The sequence below is a fragment of the Grampus griseus genome (genome assembly GCF_964374135.1).
Source record: "Grampus griseus genome assembly, chromosome: 12".
Lineage (NCBI taxonomy): Eukaryota > Metazoa > Chordata > Mammalia > Artiodactyla > Delphinidae > Grampus > Grampus griseus.
The window spans coordinates 83,580,867-83,598,855 of record NC_139006.1 but is presented as its reverse complement, the minus strand read 5'-3'; the positions used below and the strand labels follow the sequence as shown (position 1 = coordinate 83,598,855).

General features: G+C 42.8%; 1 protein-coding gene across 3 annotated transcripts in view; it reads left to right on the top strand.

Annotated features, from left to right (window-relative positions):
* Positions 1-7,140: 7,140 nt before the first annotated feature.
* Positions 7,141-17,989, top strand: part of NETO1 (neuropilin and tolloid like 1) — a gene marked incomplete at both ends in the record, with an annotated part of 87,965 nt that continues 77,116 nt past the window's right edge. For 2 of the 3 annotated variants that reach the window (XM_082668280.1, XM_082668279.1), the window contains 4 exons: positions 7,141-7,168; positions 9,208-9,261; positions 9,500-9,634; positions 14,353-14,601. In XM_082668280.1, the coding sequence (XP_082524406.1) occupies positions 7,141-7,168; positions 9,208-9,261; positions 9,500-9,634; positions 14,353-14,601 (466 nt within the window). Of the gene's footprint in view, positions 7,169-9,207; positions 9,262-9,499; positions 9,635-14,352; positions 14,602-17,989 lie in introns of those variants that run through there. The other variant, XM_082668281.1, reaches the window with a different exon arrangement.

Sequence of the window (17,989 nt, the reverse complement as noted above, 5' to 3'; positions counted from 1 at the left end):
AACTGATTCACTTTGTTATAAAGCAGAAACTAACACACCATTGTAAAGCAATTATACTCCAATAAAGATGTTAAAAAAATAATTATTACTGGACTGAAGAGACACAAAACATGAGAACAAATTCTTCTTAAGAGCGTAGGATCAATCTAGATACCATCTCTATTTCTCCTTGACCCTGTTGTGCCGGATCAATGCTTTGTATCTGGTAGGTACATTTTTTTTTTTGAAATATAGTTGACTTACAATATTGTGTTAGTTTTAGGTGTACAGCAAAGTGATTCAGTAATATATTTTTTTCAGATTATAGTCAATTATAGGTTACTACAAGATATTGAATATAATTCTTTGTATTATGCAGTAAATCTTTGTTGCTTAAAAAAAAAAAAAAAAAAAAACTAAGGATACGGATACCATACCAAGAAAAAGCAGAGTTCCCTTTCACCTTAATCAAGTAATCAGACATATGAATGTAATCTACAACTAAATAAGAATTATAAACAGGACAGACATTTGGGGGGGAGATTTAACCAAGTTTGGGAGGCTCAAGTGTAGGGAAGTTATGCCTGACAAAGTAACAAGTTAACAGGAACATGAAGAGTTAACTAGGCAAAGAGTTGGAGGGTGGTCAAGGAGCTTTTCAGTAGGAGAAAACAACATAGGCAAAGGCCCTGTGACGGGGCAGGTGGTGGTGGAGAGTGTCAGTGTGTTCCAGAAATTGAAAGAAGGTAGTAAAACTTAAATAAGAAAAACAAAGGAGAGTAGAGGACCAAATGAGCCTAGAAAGGTAGGAAAAGGTCACACCATTCAGCTCCTTATAGAGCACGCTGAATGAGCTTCATGTTTATTCGAAGAAAATTTCAAAATCACTAAAGTACTTTACACAAGAGATGTTGTGGGTGTTCTGGCCACAGTGTGGAGAATAGTTTGGAAAGTTATGAGAATAGATAAATGGGGTTTATTACATATACTTTTTGGCAACATTCTGATCTACGTGTAATTATCTTGTTATACCTATGTATATGAGGTGAGTTAAGAGAAGACTTACTGGATACTGGGAAATTTGGGGCAAGGACCTAAAAAAAAAAAGAATAGATAAATGACTTTGTTATTATAAGTATATAAAATATATTTTTAAAGTTAATTTATTTCCATTGCCAAAGCTCGTTTCTCTCCTCAGATTTATTTCATGAGTCACATATAAGTCCTGTCCTACTTTAACACTCAGGGTTAGAGTTAAGTTCTTTTTTTTTTTTTTTTTTTGCCTCTCTTAAAAAATAAATTTATTTATTTTATTTTTGGCTCTGTTGGGTCTCCATTGCTGCGAGCGGGCTTTCTCTAGTTGCGGCGAGTGGGCTTCTCATTGCAGTGGCTTCTCTTGTTGTGGAGCATGGGCTTTAGGCACACAGGCTTCTGTAGTTGTGGCCTGCGGGCTCTAGAGCACAGGCTCAGTAGCTGTGGCACACGGGCTCAGTTGCTCCGAGCCATGTGGGATCTTCCTGGACCAGGGCTTGAACCTGTGTCCCCTGCATTGGCCGGTGGATTCTTAACCACTGCACCACCAGGGAACCCATTTTTTGCCTTTTTTGAAAAAAAAAATTTTATTGCAGTATAGCTGGTTTACATTGTTGTGTTCAACAGGTAAATCTTGTCTTTTATTATTTTCTAAATCATCCATATAATATCCAATAAATTGTTATAATAATACTACTATATGTCCTAAACTAGCCAAAGCAAGTAAATGTAGGTGATGCTATTAATTTATATACTTAAGGATAAAAAAATTATACCTAACCCATAAGTATCATTCACACATCTAATTTAGCAATTTTAAGTAGTTTTGTTTTCTTTAATGGATGTTTTGACATGGAACATGTATATTTATCCTTCAGCTTAATGTATTTTCTAAATATGATTAAATCCCTTTTTAAACTCTTGATGGAAACTCATCTTCTCCCCAAAATAACAGTGAGTGGATATGGTACGAAGGTGGCTCCTTTACAGAAAAATGCACTTTTCAATCTCAATACATATCTTTAGAAATGTTCTTTTAGTTTATGCTGATTTACAGATTACTAGCGATTTAATTAGGCCAGCGGTTACTAAAAAATCTCAATCTTATTTTTATAAGCTACTGTCAATTAAAAATGAACCAGAAGAAAAATAAAGGTTTAAAAAAAATGTTGGCATAGATTGGTAGATAATGGAGTTATTTTTATTCCCCTCATATTTTTCCAGACATAATAATACATTTTTCTTGGAGAACAATTAACAGTAAATATGTAACAACATAGACAACAGCTACATATCTGCAAGTAGAGGTGAAAATCGGTTAAGTAATGTGCTATGAAAGTTCTTGCCCACAAGAGGCTAATATTCTTGTGATACAATACAATATATTCGTACTAGGAAGAGAATCATATGTTATATTCCCTAGTCATTTTCATAACATATCCTGTCTAGTTTAAATGTGAGATTTCAAAGGTCCTATCTGTCTCCTATTTTATGAAGATTTTCTGCTCTGTCAGGAGACATTTACAGACTGAAAGGAAATGGCTTCATCAGTGCTGCTTAAACCCAGTTTCCTACTAGAATATTGCAGGTAATTTTCCAAAAAAATTCCATCTTTGGCGGCAATTATTTATCAGGTGTCTTTGATAAATGAATATTATGACTTGTATAGTGAGTTAACAAAATGGAAGAAACAACTTTACAGCTCAGAACTATGTCAATTAAAATATGGTAGGAAATTTTCAAGAAACTCATATAATACAGAATGTATCAGAAACACTATTGATTTTGGTCTTTTTTTTTTTTTTTTTGGTAACGTCACTTATTTTAGCTATTAAAAAAAATCCCTTGAAGATGTCAATACTGCGGATGAATTAATGAAAGATCCCTAGTGGGCCTGGAGCTTTATTATTTTCTATAGAGAACTATGTGTACGTAGCTAAATACTACTTACTTTCGAATCAGAAGAGCAAGTGTCCTACACCGATTCTTTACAGGGTTTTGGAAATCCTCATCACTCATTGTTATAGGGTGCAGGCTCAAAGGAAACCAGTGACAGTGTAAATTGGGTTCAAGAGGCATTAATTCTGCCTTATATCCTATAAGTAGTCTCTACCGCAATGCTAACTTCGGAGAACTGTGTCAAAGCACCCTCTTCTAGGACAGCACATTGAACTTATAAAAGCTAGCAGTTTATAAGCTCTCTCTTTCAACAAAATCACATCTTGAAATTTGGCCATATGTGAGCAAAACCTTCCCTTGGAGAAGCTGAACTTTTCCCATATGTCGGCTTTTCTCAGAAAGTAAAAACTCGTGGGTCTCCGTCAGGGAGGCAGCATTACTCAGCAAGCGGTAGTTCAGAACTCAAAAGTGAGAAGAGAGTTTGCCAAGCAAGCAGGATGTGGTGGATGGTTAAAAGTCCTTGTGCATGTGTGTGTGTAGGAAAATTAATGGACTCTTCAAGGAAAAAGTTGCAGCCATAACCTGGAAGGATTAGGGGAGCAGAGCAAAAGCCTTAGCATCTGCCTGACTCTGTCTCTTGGTGAGTGAAGAAATGAATAGAGGACCTAAGAGCCTCTGTCACAGACCAGGTCCGGGATGTGCACTCTCATTCCATCAGCACTGAGGTTTGAGCAGAAGTGCAACCCTTCAGCCCCAGGCACAGCCCAGGAGGCAGGCCCCTATTTATGAGAATTTGATCTCAAATATAGACATGCTGGCCAATGGGATATGGGAGGAATAAAGACATGGACAAAAGGTTTGGGTGCCCCTCTTTTTTTTCCCCTGGGATTTCCTTCCTGAATTTCCTGGATCCCCCTTCAGATGCAAGGACCACCCATTGGTCTAGGAATATTTCAGTGGCCACTTCCTTGGCTACATTACAACGACCTGTGTCCTGGGAAAGCAAAGAGAAGGGAAAACATGTTAGACATACTTGAGTGGACGGATTTAGCAAAGACCAACTTTCCCTTCTTCTACCTTCAAATTGCTATTGAGAAATACAGTGGTTTCCCTTAAGAAAAATTTTAACGTCGCCACTGTTTCATTGAAGGATTTTTTTTTTCCAAAAAATATTTTTGTAAATAAGATTTTTGGATGCAAAAAATAATTACTATCCATTCTTAAACATGTCAACATTCTACTGCCAACTTGCGTCGCTGACCAGTTTTCAATGACCCTCCCTCCCCCATCGGTGACCTGTTTCCTTTGTCATCTATTCACCATCTACTAACTGCTCTAACCGTGCACTAGCCACTCTTTCTCAACTCCACTCCCATCCACTCATCCCCCCGCCCTAACACACACACACAACCCCCACGCTGGCACAAGAATCGCACGTGGGTCACACAACTCCCTAGGGACCTTCTGCTATTTTTTTCCCCTTTGATCCTTCTACAAGTACATACGTGGGCAGGTGCACCCGGATTTTCTGAGACGCTCCTCCGGGCTCTCCATCCGTCAGCTCACCCCTTGCTCCTTTCTCGAGCCTGCAGCTCCCCTTGCAGGCACCAAGTTCAGATGGAGTTGGCGTTCCGCGGGCGCGCAGTCTCTCTCCCTCTCTGTGTTCTCTCTCTGTCTCTGCGTCTCTCTCTCTCTCTCTCTCCCTCTCTCCCCTCCCCTTTTCTCTTGGTCCGGCGGTCTGGCGTTCTCCTTCTCTCGCTCTAGCTCTCCATTCCATCCTGCCCCATCTACCCACTTTCCATTAAATGGACGGAAACACACACACACACGCACACACGCACGCCCGCACGCAAGCACGCGCGCGCCCTTCTCTATTTGATCACTTTACCCCACCGTCGAGGGCCTGCAGCTTCCGGGAATCAAAGGGCCAAAAGCTTGACGGAAGGAGTCTTCGAGGTTGCTTCCAGGGCTCGGGGATTCCCCCCGGCCTTGAGGGTGACCTCATTGCAAGTTATTGGTCTGTAGACCTCTACCCTCTCCCAGCGGCTCTGCTGGGAAAACGAGGGCAGGACAGCAACGAGCGTGCGCCCACGCGGGCTGCCCCCGAGCCGCAGCAGCAGGTGCCAGAAGGTGGAGGTCAGGCCGGGAGCCCGGCGGCGGCAGCAGCCCGGCAGCCACCAGTCTCCGGGCCACTCTCCCGGCCCTTGCCTCTCTCTCCTGCCTTTTGAGGTGACCCTAGTTTTCGCAGCAAAGCGCCTGTCCGCTTTCTACCTCCTTTAATTCTCCCTACGCCCACCTCCTCACCGCCATCATCCCCAACAGGAGTCCCAGTCCGGTCTGCGGAGTGGGAGGCGCGGGGGCTGCGGCTGAGCGCCCCTGGGGTCCCGCGCCGCCGAGGCGGGGGCCGGGGGTCGCCGGCCTCTGCTTGACCCGGAGGTGCGGCTAGCGGCCGGTGGGCGCGGGCGGAGTCTGTAGCGCCTGGAGGGCGGGACGCAGCCGGGAGGGTAGGAGGTGGCGCTGCAGCGCCCAGGAGGGACTCCCCGCTCCGCGCGCTCCAGCCCTCCTCGGGCCGCCCCGGGTTTACTGTGCTTCATATTCATTTATTTGCATTTTACAAACTGGTTTTTTTTTCGGAACTGTTTACCTAGCAACTCTTCTTTCTTTCTTCCTTTCTTTCTTCTTTCTTTCTTTCTTTTTTTTTTTTTCAATTTCCTCTTTCTCTCCGAGTTGAACGCGCTGCGCGCGCGCGCGCGTCTGTCCATGAAGGGGTGGGGTAGGAGGTGATCTGTGTTTGCCTTGGGGGTTTTAAATATTTTGGGGAGGGTGAAGGAAAATTGCTAGAAGCCCGTGTCTTCGCAGGAGCAGTTTGTTGCGGGCGACCTCCGCATCAGGCCAGGTGATAAAACGCGAAACTTCTAATGCTGCCTTTGCCTCCGGCGCGCCCCTGCCTCGTCTCCCAGCCCGAGACCGGAGTAAATGGCAAAGCCTTCACCCCCGAAGGGAGACAGAACCCGTTTCTTCTAGACAGATGGAATATGAGGGGTGGGGGACAGATCTACCGGAAATTCTAATCGTTAAAAAGTGAAAATTTGAACCCCCAAAGGGATTTTCACATGGCAGCCCCTCCCCCTTGCACGCCTTTTATCCCGCACGAGGATGCAGCTCGGGATTTGCCGGCGCGCTTCTGGCCCCCTCGGCCCAGGCTGGCCGAGTGACGGATCCCAGCCTGGTCCTCTCCCCGTCCCCCTCCCCTCCCCCCCGCCGGGATCGGAGCTGGTGTGCTGTCCTTGCTGCTGCCGCCGTCGCCGCCCCATTCCGCTGCGCACCAGCCCCGGGGGCGCCGGCCGCGCGGAGCTGCCCGATTTCACGCCGGCCCCGGGCTTCCCGGAGGGCCGCGCAGCCCCAGGCGATGACTCAGGCGCCCACCTGGTAACTGTCATTTTCCCGCTCCCTCCACCCCCACCGCCCTCCCGTCCCCGCCCCCCTTTGCCACCTCGGTTCCCCTCCACCACCCTCCGGCCCTCCTCCCAGACGCCCACCCCCCGCTCCTCTTTCCGCGAGATCGCAGAGGTGGCGCGCAGCCCGGCGAGCCGATGACCGACCCCTTCCTCCGGTCTTCAATGCCTCAGCGGAAGATCCCCAAGGGCTGGAGAGAGGAGGGCTGCTGGACATCCTCCCTCGGAGGCTGCTCCGACCTGCTGCTCGTGGTGTATGAAACTGGGGACTGAGCGAGCCCCAGCCGCAGCCGTCCGCTCCGTGGCTGCCGTCGGTCCGGACTGGGCCCCGCTCCTCTCGCCGCGCCCGCCGCCCGGCCCCGGCTCGGGACACCCCAGGGCTCGCCCGCGCGCCGACTGCCCGCGCGCCCTCCTGACGGCTGCGGCGGCGGCGGTGATGCAAAGGAGGAGGGTGCTGCCGCCGGCGGCGCTGATGGTGGCGCCCGGCGCCCGGGTGTGAGGCGCGCGTCACGGCGAGGATGCTGCTGGCCTCGCGGCGCTGAGAGGGCGAGCGCGAGCCCGGGGCGGAGGACGCACGGGTCCGGATCTTGCTGCCGTGTGGGCTCCGATCTCCTTCTTTCCTCTCTCACTTCCCCCCACCCCAACCCCCCTTCATTTGCTCTTGGTTTGCATATCCAAAACACCTCTCGACTCCGACCTCTCCCCGACCACTGGAAGTCTCCCTGTCTCTAAATGGAATTAGTGGAGATCGGAGCCTCGGGTGTAACGAACAGACATGATCTATGGACGCAGTTTGTTTCACAGTGAGTACCTTTCCCGCCGCGCCGGGGCTCTCCGGGTGCCGTCCTCCCCGCCTGCCCTCCCTCGTGGCCGAACGCGCAGGGAAAGCCTGGCCACCGCCGCGCTCCCGCCGGACCGCGCAGGCCCCGCGAGTCTGGGGCAGATGTAAACTTTCTGTATCGCAGCATCATAGAACCGGCGTGCGGGCTGCGCAAGGCGGTGGTCACTGGATCGCAGAATCTGCCGCGGAAAACAGCCTTTCCGTGGGCAGGAACATCCCGGGGCAGAGCATGGCGAGTAGTTCGGGGGTGGGCACGTGCGCAAGAGCGAGGTGGCCTGTGGAAAGAGGGAGAGAGCTGGCCTGATAGTTCCTTTCGGGGGCTTCTGAGCTCGGCCGGCCCGCCTGCCCACCCCCGTGGGTAGTTTGTGGTTCACCTGAACGCAGCCCCCGAGGGGAGGGCGAGGGCCAAGCTCAACTCTTCCGGAGAGTAGATAGCCCTCTAGTGTTGCTTCACGAGTGTGTGGTGCGCGTGCAATTGGGGCGGGCGGGGGGAGGATTGGAGGAAAATAGTGTCAGAAGTCATCGAGTAAACGGCAGTGTAAGAAAATATATGGTGGAAATCTCACAGTTTTATAAAGCCAGGATTAGGGTGGCTATGCCACGCAAAGGACCGGCTTTGCCGCTGTGTTAATCACAGCACACGCTCCACAACGTGATGCCAGCAGAACAGGAAAAGCTGAGTGAAAACACCCAAACTCCAGCTTGATACTGATGGCTGTACACCCGGGTGTGTGCGCGTGCGTGTGTGTAGGTGTAGAAACACGGCAAGTTAAAGTAAGACTTTTGTTTTCCTACCTGAGCACAGACAATAGCAACGACTGATATTTTCATCTAAAAGCAGAGAGCCAGGCTAGAGTACAAAGTACAATAATTGACATCATTTCTCAAATACTAATAGCAAGGCCCACAGACTTTTCCTGGAATAATCTTTAAGCATAAATTTGTAAGATCCTGTAGTGAGCTTTAGTTAAGGAAAGCATTATGAATTATACCTTCCCTTTTCCAAATGCGTTTTTAAGTGGATGTATGATTATACACCTAATGGAACTTAGGGCTTTTAGGTAATCGAGCAACAAAGTCAATAATAAAAACAGAAATAGAGAATGAAAAATCAGAAATTATGAAGACTAGATGACTTTCATGCTTTTCTCAGTTTTAGGCTTTGCAAAAATATTAAGTAAATCAAGGATATGGAAGTAAAACAGAAGGGCAAGTTTCAGTGGTCTTCGTAGATTTACTGTTAAGTTACAGATCAGAGGCGCTTTCTGATACTGGAAAAACTGACTCAATAAAATGCTTATAGAAATAACCTTTCTCAAAATTATAAAATATTTCTGGATAATACTAAATATTAAATCAAAGTTAAGGCTAGAAGAGATTAATTTCAGAGCTTAGAAAATGCTGAGGACTGGGGTTACTTGGTAGTTCATCATTTTATAAGAAATATTTTTAATTATGCTGCTTAATACCGTCAATCCACATTAGTCTGTTTTTCTTCTTTTCCCCTCCCCTGACCTGCCGTAGGATTTTGCCTAAGTATTTATTTTCTAAAACACAATAACATGGTTGATGAAAATACAACTTCTCCTTTTCACCCTTTTACCTGCTGTCCCTCTTTCTTCCTTTAGAGATGCTAGCAAGGTCATTCACAAAGAGCAGCTCAGACATACTCCTGAAATCCTGCTGTAATGGGACGTTAGTAGGTGACACTATTAACTCTTTAGTCTTGAAGTCTGCATTTGCCTTAGGAGTTTGGGTCTCAGCCATTCCTAACTGGCATTACTTCCTGAGGAGATTCCTAAGTTGTCCTGATTTGTACAATTTATCAGTACAAATTTGTACGTTTTATCAGTTTTTGCAAGTTCTGAGTCTACTCGGAATAGTTAAAAGTGATAAAGTAACCTTCTTTGATATCATTTTATCTATAAATTGTTATGTTGTTATAGAATTTGATCATTTCGGTGTACATTAAGCTTTCTAATTTTTCTTTTTTTGTTTCAGTTGTAGCAAGTTTAATCATCCTCCATTTGTCTGGGGCAACCAAGCAAGGAACAGGTGTGTTTCTTTGGAAAAATGCAAGTGGAAGACCTCCAATCACTTGCATTTTCCTATTTTCCCCACATTCTTAATATTCCAGACTATCTGAGCATTTTATAGTGTGTATAATTGATTGGTTTTGACTACGACACCATTTAGAAGTTAATTTACTAATGGATATTGTAAGAATGTCCTCTCTATTTTTAGTTTTATAAAAAATTGGATAGTGGCTTAAAAAAAATTTTTTTTTTTCCAGAAAAGCAAAGCACCTCAGAAACGAAGTCTGTGCAGTGTGGAAGTTGGACAAAACACGCAGACGGAGGTGTCTTCACCTCTCCGAACTATCCCAGCAAGTACCCCCCTGACCGGGAGTGCATCTACATCATAGAAGGTGAGGAAGCCAGTGCCAGAGCTGGAGAAAACATTCAGCTAAATCTGGCCACCTCTAAGCTTTGGATGGACAATATGCATACAGACATTACAAAAATTGGTTTTGGAGACCGTACACATAAATATCTCTGAGTGAATCAAATGGCTGTAAAATCTGGGGTCCAGTTAATTATTGAAATTATTAGTAATGGTTTATAAACAGGTAAATTCTGGGAACTAAAAAGAAATCAACAGCAGTTTATTTCGCAGCTCATGTAATTGATTTGGAATTCTGCATTAATGGAATGGATGCATGGTTGGCATAATAGTACCTAATGTGTAACCGTTTGGGCAACTGGTATATTTTTGGCTTAATAATTAGTAGAATAACCTATACATTTGTTATTTTTCTCTTAAATAATATGAAGCACAAAAAACATATTCTCGTCGGAAGTACGTCTATGATCATATTTTCCAAATGTCAATCTGAATAGCAGTTGTCTTAGTTTGTGCTCACAAGTGATATTTTCGTACTTTCATGCCAAAGTCAGGATTCCAAATGATGATGCTTCTTTTCATCATTTTTTCCCCAGCTTGAAGGATAAAAAGTGCTGAAAAAGGGATTCAGTTCTCTTTGAACATTTTCCATTTCCATTACCCTTGTAGACATGTCTCTATTAAGGATGATACTGATACATAAACATTTCATCTAGTGATAGAAGTTTTCAATATTATGTGTTAGTACTTAATAGCCCAAACCTTTCAACCTCCCCAACCCCTGTGTTCCCCCAACACACACACACACACACACACACACACACACACACAGAGTTACCTTAACAAAGACGGTATTTATGCTCCCTGTTTACTTATAAGCAAGGAACATGTTAATTTGATAGATCTTTCAACTTAAAAGATGTTCTGGTTAACTGATTTCAAGAATTTCATTTAGAAATGATTTTTTTTTGTAATTTCTGGACCAAGATCTTTCCTCTCTTCTTGTCATGCTTCAAGTTGAACTTTTAGCAAAGATACACCATATTACAAGAAGAAGAGAGAGAAATAAGCTCTGATAATAAAAGCATAAAGTTGAGAAACTGAGCTCCGGCAGTTTTTCTTCCTCTTATGATAGATAGAAAAGGAGACTGAAATGTGGAAATTCTGGGTTAAAATTAGCTGTTCTTTCTATCAAGTTAATATTACATATCTGTTATATGTAGTAATACATATACTGTGTAATTGTATCGTGTAGTACTAGTTTAAGATCCTCGACTGATTGAATTTGAGGATGTGAAAACCCACAGATACAAATACAGAGGGCCAAGGTAGGGACTTGAGACTTGAACATCCTTGGATTTTGGTGTCCAAGGAGGGTCCTGGAACCATCCGCCTCCCCTCTCCCCTGCTGCCTGCAGGGACCTAGGGACGACTTGTGTACATATACATATATATATATACATATACATAGATATTTAATCATAGAAATTTGGTATTTCTGTTGTCCCTGCTGTACATATAAGGAAACTGAGGCACAGAAGGGTTAAATGTCTTGCTTAACTTCATATAACATAATCTGTGTTTTGAAGCAACAGTATTTCAGAACTACAAATTATTAAAAAGAATAACATCAACTAATTCTCTTGTAATTCAGAAGAAAATCTTTGCATGTTAATTGTGCTTTCATGTTTATTCTTATTGATAATTTAAATGCATTGCTAACATTTGATTCTAATACCATGCACATATTTGCATTCATTCGTAGTCATGTCAAGGACAAAACTTAAAAGTTGGGAAATAAATAGAACCTCCTGTCACTGTTAATCATACTTCTGTACCCATCTTGAAATACTTCATGCTTGTCTTTTTTTCCATTCATACATTCATTTAACAAATATTTGCTGAACCACTCTTGTTCAGAGAGTATTGAACAAAATAGACATGGTACTTGGCTTATGGAACTTACGATGTGGCCTGGGGACTATGCTTTTTTCAGTAAACAATCTCAGGTGGCCCCGAGATGAGCAGTTTTGGAATAGAAAGACAAGAAGTCTATAAGGAGGAAGAGATGCTTGCACTCAGTTCTAAAGAACATTCAGGAGATAATCGTCCTCTGTGTAGAATAGCGTGTGCAGAGGTTCAGAGCCGCGGTGAGGTTGGTTACACACGTGTAGTATCATAGGGTGTCTGCAGAGGGTGAGGAGAGCAGCAAGTGAGGAGTCTGAAGGGCAGGTGGCCTCAGATAAAGGAGAACTTGGCATCCATCTTCCACCCAGGCAAGTTTGGACTTTATGTTATAGACAAGCGAGGGCCATTGAAATAACTCGAGAAAAATAATAAGGTGAGATTTCGATGAAGAAACTAGAGGAAGCGAACATAAGCTGAAACTATTGTGAAAGGTGGAGTAAACCGTAGGAGAAGCCTGAACTACAGAAGTGACATTGATGGTGGAGTCAAGGGAACAAATGAGAGGTATTTGGGAAACCGAGTCTTGCGTGACCGGATGCAGGGATGAGAGAAGAGGCAATCTCAGGACTATTCTAAAGTTCTGGCTTGGTGATGTCTTACATGGAATTGCCATGTCAGATAAGGAATAGAGGTGGAGAAAGAGGGCGTTAAGGGAAAAATAATGAGTTCCATTTGGTGTTTATGGAGGTGTCTCATGAAGAGATTGGATGTGTGGTCTTCAGTTCAGTGGATAGCTCTGGGATAAAAATATATATTTATAGGTGATAAATATAGTGCTTGCAGTTGAGGCTGCGAGTATGAATAAAATTACCCAAAGCGTATTTGGAGCACTATAACTCTTTTGGAAAATCCAGATGCTTGGGTCTGCCTCCAGGAATTCTGATTCAATTGGGCTTAGACGGAGCTGCAGACATTATTATATTATAATCTCTTTCCATTGGGATGCTAGTGGCATCCAGAACCCTGGTCTAGAGAGAGAGGAAAGAAGACATAGAATAGATTTCTGGAAAATGACATGCAAGGGAGGGCAGAGTAAGGAGAAAGTCAACACGGACTGTGAAGGAAAAGCCAGAGAATATCAGGATCCTATTGTTTTTGTAAGTCTCTAATTTTCAAGTAATCGTGTATCTCAACTCTATATACATTTTGATACCCACGCATGCAAGGCTTTAGTTTCAAAGCCATTCAAGGGTGATATTCAATATATATTTAAGAACTGGTGTGGGGGGGACAGTAGTCATTCCGAATGATTGCTGACCACGTGGGAAGCAGGGCCTGCCATGGCAGGACTTAACTTTCAAGTTTCTGGAGGGGACTGGTCTTTAAAGAGCATCAAGTGGCTAGAAAGCAACTGAGGGACTCAAGACAGCAGTTTACTAACTAGGATCAACGTGTGGCCATTTCAACAACTGTAATGGCTATTCTGGGGGTACTCTGGCTGAGTATCAGCCTGGAATGCCAGAATCTTGAACAGTTTTGACCATGACAAGGGAAGAATGGAAGGGCACTAGCAAATGCATCCATGTGGAGGTTTATGGAGCTGCTCACCCTATCACGCTCTTCCATGGTTATTTAAAGAGCTGTAAACACGTTTATGAAGATAAATTCATTTATAATTCACCCAACAAAGATTTTTTTTTTGAGAAATTCTCAATGACAAGTATTGTGCATGAATGCTGAAAAAAGAGGGTGAATAGATATGGGTTTTGTCTTTAGTAAGTAGATGTAGAGAGGAGATTTTTTTTTTTTTTAAGCAAGATTTTCCCACATAAACAGGAGTTGGATTGGAGGTAAATATGTACTCAAGAAAGTGGGAAAACACACGAAAGCCTAAAAGAGCATGCTGTCTTAGAAAACATGATATGCCTGGAGTGGCCTGAACTTAGGCTGTATGTGAGGTGAAAAGACCCTGGCAGGGTGAGTTGTTGGATACTTCTAAGAAAGCTATACGTCAAGTGAATTGATCATCTTCCTATAGCTGATAGAGAGTTGCTGAATAAGTTTAAACCTGAGAATGACATGATAATATTTGCGTTCTAGGAAAATTACTCTTAATATCCCTCCACACACACTTCAATCTGATCAACACATCTAATTGGGACTATTTGAATGGGTTAACTCCATGCTGAACAGTTCTCAAGTTTCTGACCTTAAAACTGGATTCTCCTGAAGATGTGGGAAAAGTGACAGAGAGATGCCTCTCTACTTTTTAAACCTGAGTCAGCAGGTTTTCACAAAACTACTGTGATTTATTCATTCTGTGTTAGATATTGAAGTGGTCATTTTATATCAGATCATATTTTGTGCAACATCGTCAGTTTTAAGAAGCATCTCTTAGACATTATTATGGAAGTATTATCTCTTAGGATGCTAAGAATAACAAAGTTGCTTAGTGTTTCCATGCCTATCACAGTCAACATTTGATAGGAGTTATACGGATAAAATCTGAAGTAGAATCAGAGAAACCGAACTACGGATTTAAAAAGAACCTTCTAGGGCTTCCCTAGTGGTGCAGTGGTTGAGAGTCCGCCTGCCGATGCAGGGGACACGGGTTCGTGCCCCGGTCCGGGAAGATCCCACATGCTGCGGAGGGGCTGGGCCCGTGAGCCATGGCCACTGAGCCTGCGCGTTCAGAGCCTGCGCGTCAGGAGCCTGCGCGTCAGGAGCCTGCGCTCTGCAACGGGAGAGGCCACGACAGTGAGAGGCCCGCGTACCGCAAAAAAACAAAACAAAAAGGACCTTCTAGACATAATCTTTCTTTTTTTTTTTTTTCAGCTGCCCCAAGACAGTGCATTGAACTTTATTTTGATGAGAAGTACTCTATCGAACCTTCTTGGGAGTGCAAATTTGATCATATTGAAGTTCGAGATGGACCTTTTGGATTTTCTCCAATAATTGGACGTTTTTGTGGACAACAAAATCCGCCTGTAATAAAATCCAGTGGAAGATTTCTATGGATTAAATTTTTTGCTGATGGAGAGCTGGAATCTATGGGATTTTCAGCTCGATACAATTTCACACCTGGTAAGTGGGGGCTTGTTTTTTTCCCTGTATCTTTTCCTTCCTTGATTTTCTATTTTCATACTAGAAGAACTTTTGTAAGACAACTTTATAATTTCCAAAGAGTTTCCCAGTTCTATTTAAAACCAAACCTACAATACTTTCTCTTTTCATTTCATTAATTCTGAAAGGAAAATAATTTTTGTTTAAAATTTAGCCTACACTAGAGGTACAACGTAGTGACTCAGGGGTCTACATGGTCATCAGCAGCACAGTTAATTAGTTGGACTTCCGTTATGCTGAAACGTGTGATTTGAGAGGCCGTCTGTAATAGAGAAACTAATTATGCATTGAATCCCAATAAACTTGAAAAGGCAATTGCAATATTGTAAAATGTATCCATCAAGATGATCTTTGGAGAACTCAAATAAAAAATTCATTTGTTCTGAAAATTATAATTTTTTTTGAAAATTATAATTTTTAAAGCAAATGGGTCTTAGTATAAAGCAGTCAGTGTAATCTCTTTTCAGAAATGCAAATTCCGAAGAGTTGTGGTAAAAGGAAAAGTGAGCCCCGTTGCAGCCAAACACCCATTTCCAAGGACTGGCACGCATTAGCTGTTATATATAATTATCTATTCTATGTCAGTTGTCCTTTTAACCTGTTGATATTAAAAAGGGTCTGTGATGTTGACTGGCTCACTTTATGATGAGTTATCATTTAATATAATAAAAATTGGTTATATTTTTAAACTGCAAGAACATCAGGCTGAAGCAATTTGAGATTTGATGAAGTCACTTTTTTTTAATGGCAAAATGACTCAACTTACATAAAGGACATTATTTATTTATAATTACATTTTTTTAAGTTTGTACATATTGTTTTACTCAGGTTATAAAAGACAATACATTAAATTGGAATATATGTAAAATTTGTTCAAGTTTCCATTCCATGTTACAGAGGTAACATCAGAGCAGGGCTATGATGCTCAGTTCAAGCACTAACATTTTTGAAATAATTAATATAAGATTAATGATGACTTTTATTGTGATATTATGGTTTAATAATATAATAATTAAAATAAGTAAGATATTAACCCTACCATATGCCTTAGCCTTAAACATTAGGAATATTTTTATAATATCTCTAAGAGATTGTGGTTTTTATTATGCTTTGCTAATAATATTGGATTGGTCACAAAAGTCATGGGTATTTCGCATGTGGCAATCAAACCAATTCGATGTGTTCCAGGAAGGTGTAAACACTGAGATTACTTTATTAGTGCTAGAGTTTTCAATGGAAATATATATATATTTTTTTCTTAACTGCTAATTTTGAGTATAACTAGGATCTAAAAATAATGGCACATGGTATGATCTAGGCTTTTGTAAGTTATATTTTCACCTTGAGACTGGTGATCATGGGAACAACGTGAGGATCTAAGACTGTAGTTTCATTAGAAATGTAGGGTCAACTAACATACTTTATCGACTTAAGCAATTCTATCCACGTTTCTAGCTCTCCTTGAGATACATAAATGGTGGCGTTCAATCTGATATCCTAGGTTTTCCAAAGCTTCTTTGTTCCCCAGCATTGTTCTTCGCTCCTTGTTTCTTTAGATCCACCTTGCTTCATCTGTAGAAGATTTTATTCCCAGGAACATCTGAATCAGAGGGGAATGTGAGGAGATGATTCCATGTGATTAAGAATGAGTTAAGGATAGACTGAGGCTTCTGCTGTCACTCAGAGAAGCTTGAGTGAAGGGTGCCGGGAAGCCTACACTTGGCATCCGAGGGGAAAGCAGGACCATAAAAAGGAGTTGTGTAAAACTTCCATGACTGCACAAGTTGACACGCTGTGGCCCAAGGACGTTGCCTGAGTGGCGCAGTCATCTACAGCTCATTCCATAAAGAGGCAATATTGAGGAGGCCACTTAGTTAATGTAGGAGGAACTGGGTAGGGATTAGTGATCATTTAGACAGCGTTTAGGGAATAGGGAGTCAGGCGGGCTTTAGTTTAATTTGGGCTTCGTTTTTACTTGGTGGTATGCTTCAAGCGGTGACCTGTGGGAACTGAGAGAGCTCCTCAAGTCAACTTAATCATTTACGTGATAAAGCATTGCTGAGATCTCGAGGGCCCCAGGGTGGGATGCACATTGGAGGAGAGATCTTCCCACCCAGTCACCCCGAGAACTGGACTCCAGCACAGCTGTGAGGAACACTGGTTTTGGAAGCAGATTGGGCTTCCAATTCTAGATTTCTTATTTCTTGCTTGCTGTAAACTCTGGACATGATCCTTCATGTTCTATGCTTCAATATTTTTTTTTGTAAAGTAGGGATAATATTGATTACTCACAAGATTGTTTGAAGATTGTTTGATTATCGACCAATGCATATTTATGGATTTCTTCACTTCCTATAAGATCTCAACTGTTGATAGCTATTATTGTATTAATTTGATCACGTGTTCTTTAAAAGTAAAGGAGGCTTGGCATAGTTTATTGGGAGAGCAAGTGTCCCAGACTTTTTAAATTACAACTTCTCTTTCCCTGATTTTTTGGGATGGATATGAAAAACTAATACCACACGATGTGACTTTTCCTCATTAGGTTTAAGTGGGCCTAAGTCTCCACATGAGGCTTATAGTTATTTCTGAGAGCAGTCATAAAATATGTTAGAGCAGAAATAGCAGTGGGAAGGCTAGGTGGTCTTTATTATTTTTGAGAATTTACCGTAATCTGGGATCTGGATCTTAATTTACAGTCCCAGAAACTTGATGTCAGCAGTGAGTGTACCCACTCTTAGGAATGAATCATATTAACCAATATACCAATATACATACATGTGAATGTACACACATATACATATAAATACACATGAATATACATATATACATGTACATATATGTACACACATGTAAACATACATACTTTTTTTTTTTTTTTTTGCGGTACGCGGGCCTCTCACTGTTGTGGCCTCTCCCGTTGCGGAGCACAGGTTCCCGGATGCGCAGGCTCAGCAGCCATGGCTCACGGGCCCAGCCGCTCCGCGGCACATGGGATCTTCCCGGCCCGGGGCACGAACCCGCGTCCCCTGCATCGGCAGGTGGACTCTCAACCACTGCGCCACCAGGGAAGCCCACACATTCATTTTTAGTAAGAATTCTTAGAATCACACAGCTCAGTGTTTCTTGTAAGCGACCGTACATGGGCATCCAGATTAGAATCAGAACATTGTACAGTGAGTGTGAAATCCAAATATTGAAGCATGTTTAATAGCATCCAGCGAAGATACATGATGATTCATCTTGATAACATGGACCATTTTTCCCAATGATGCTCTAGGTCCCAAATTGCCATGGGTCAGTACCCCTGTCCAGCCTTCAGCTTCGGCCATGCCTGACTGGGACGCTA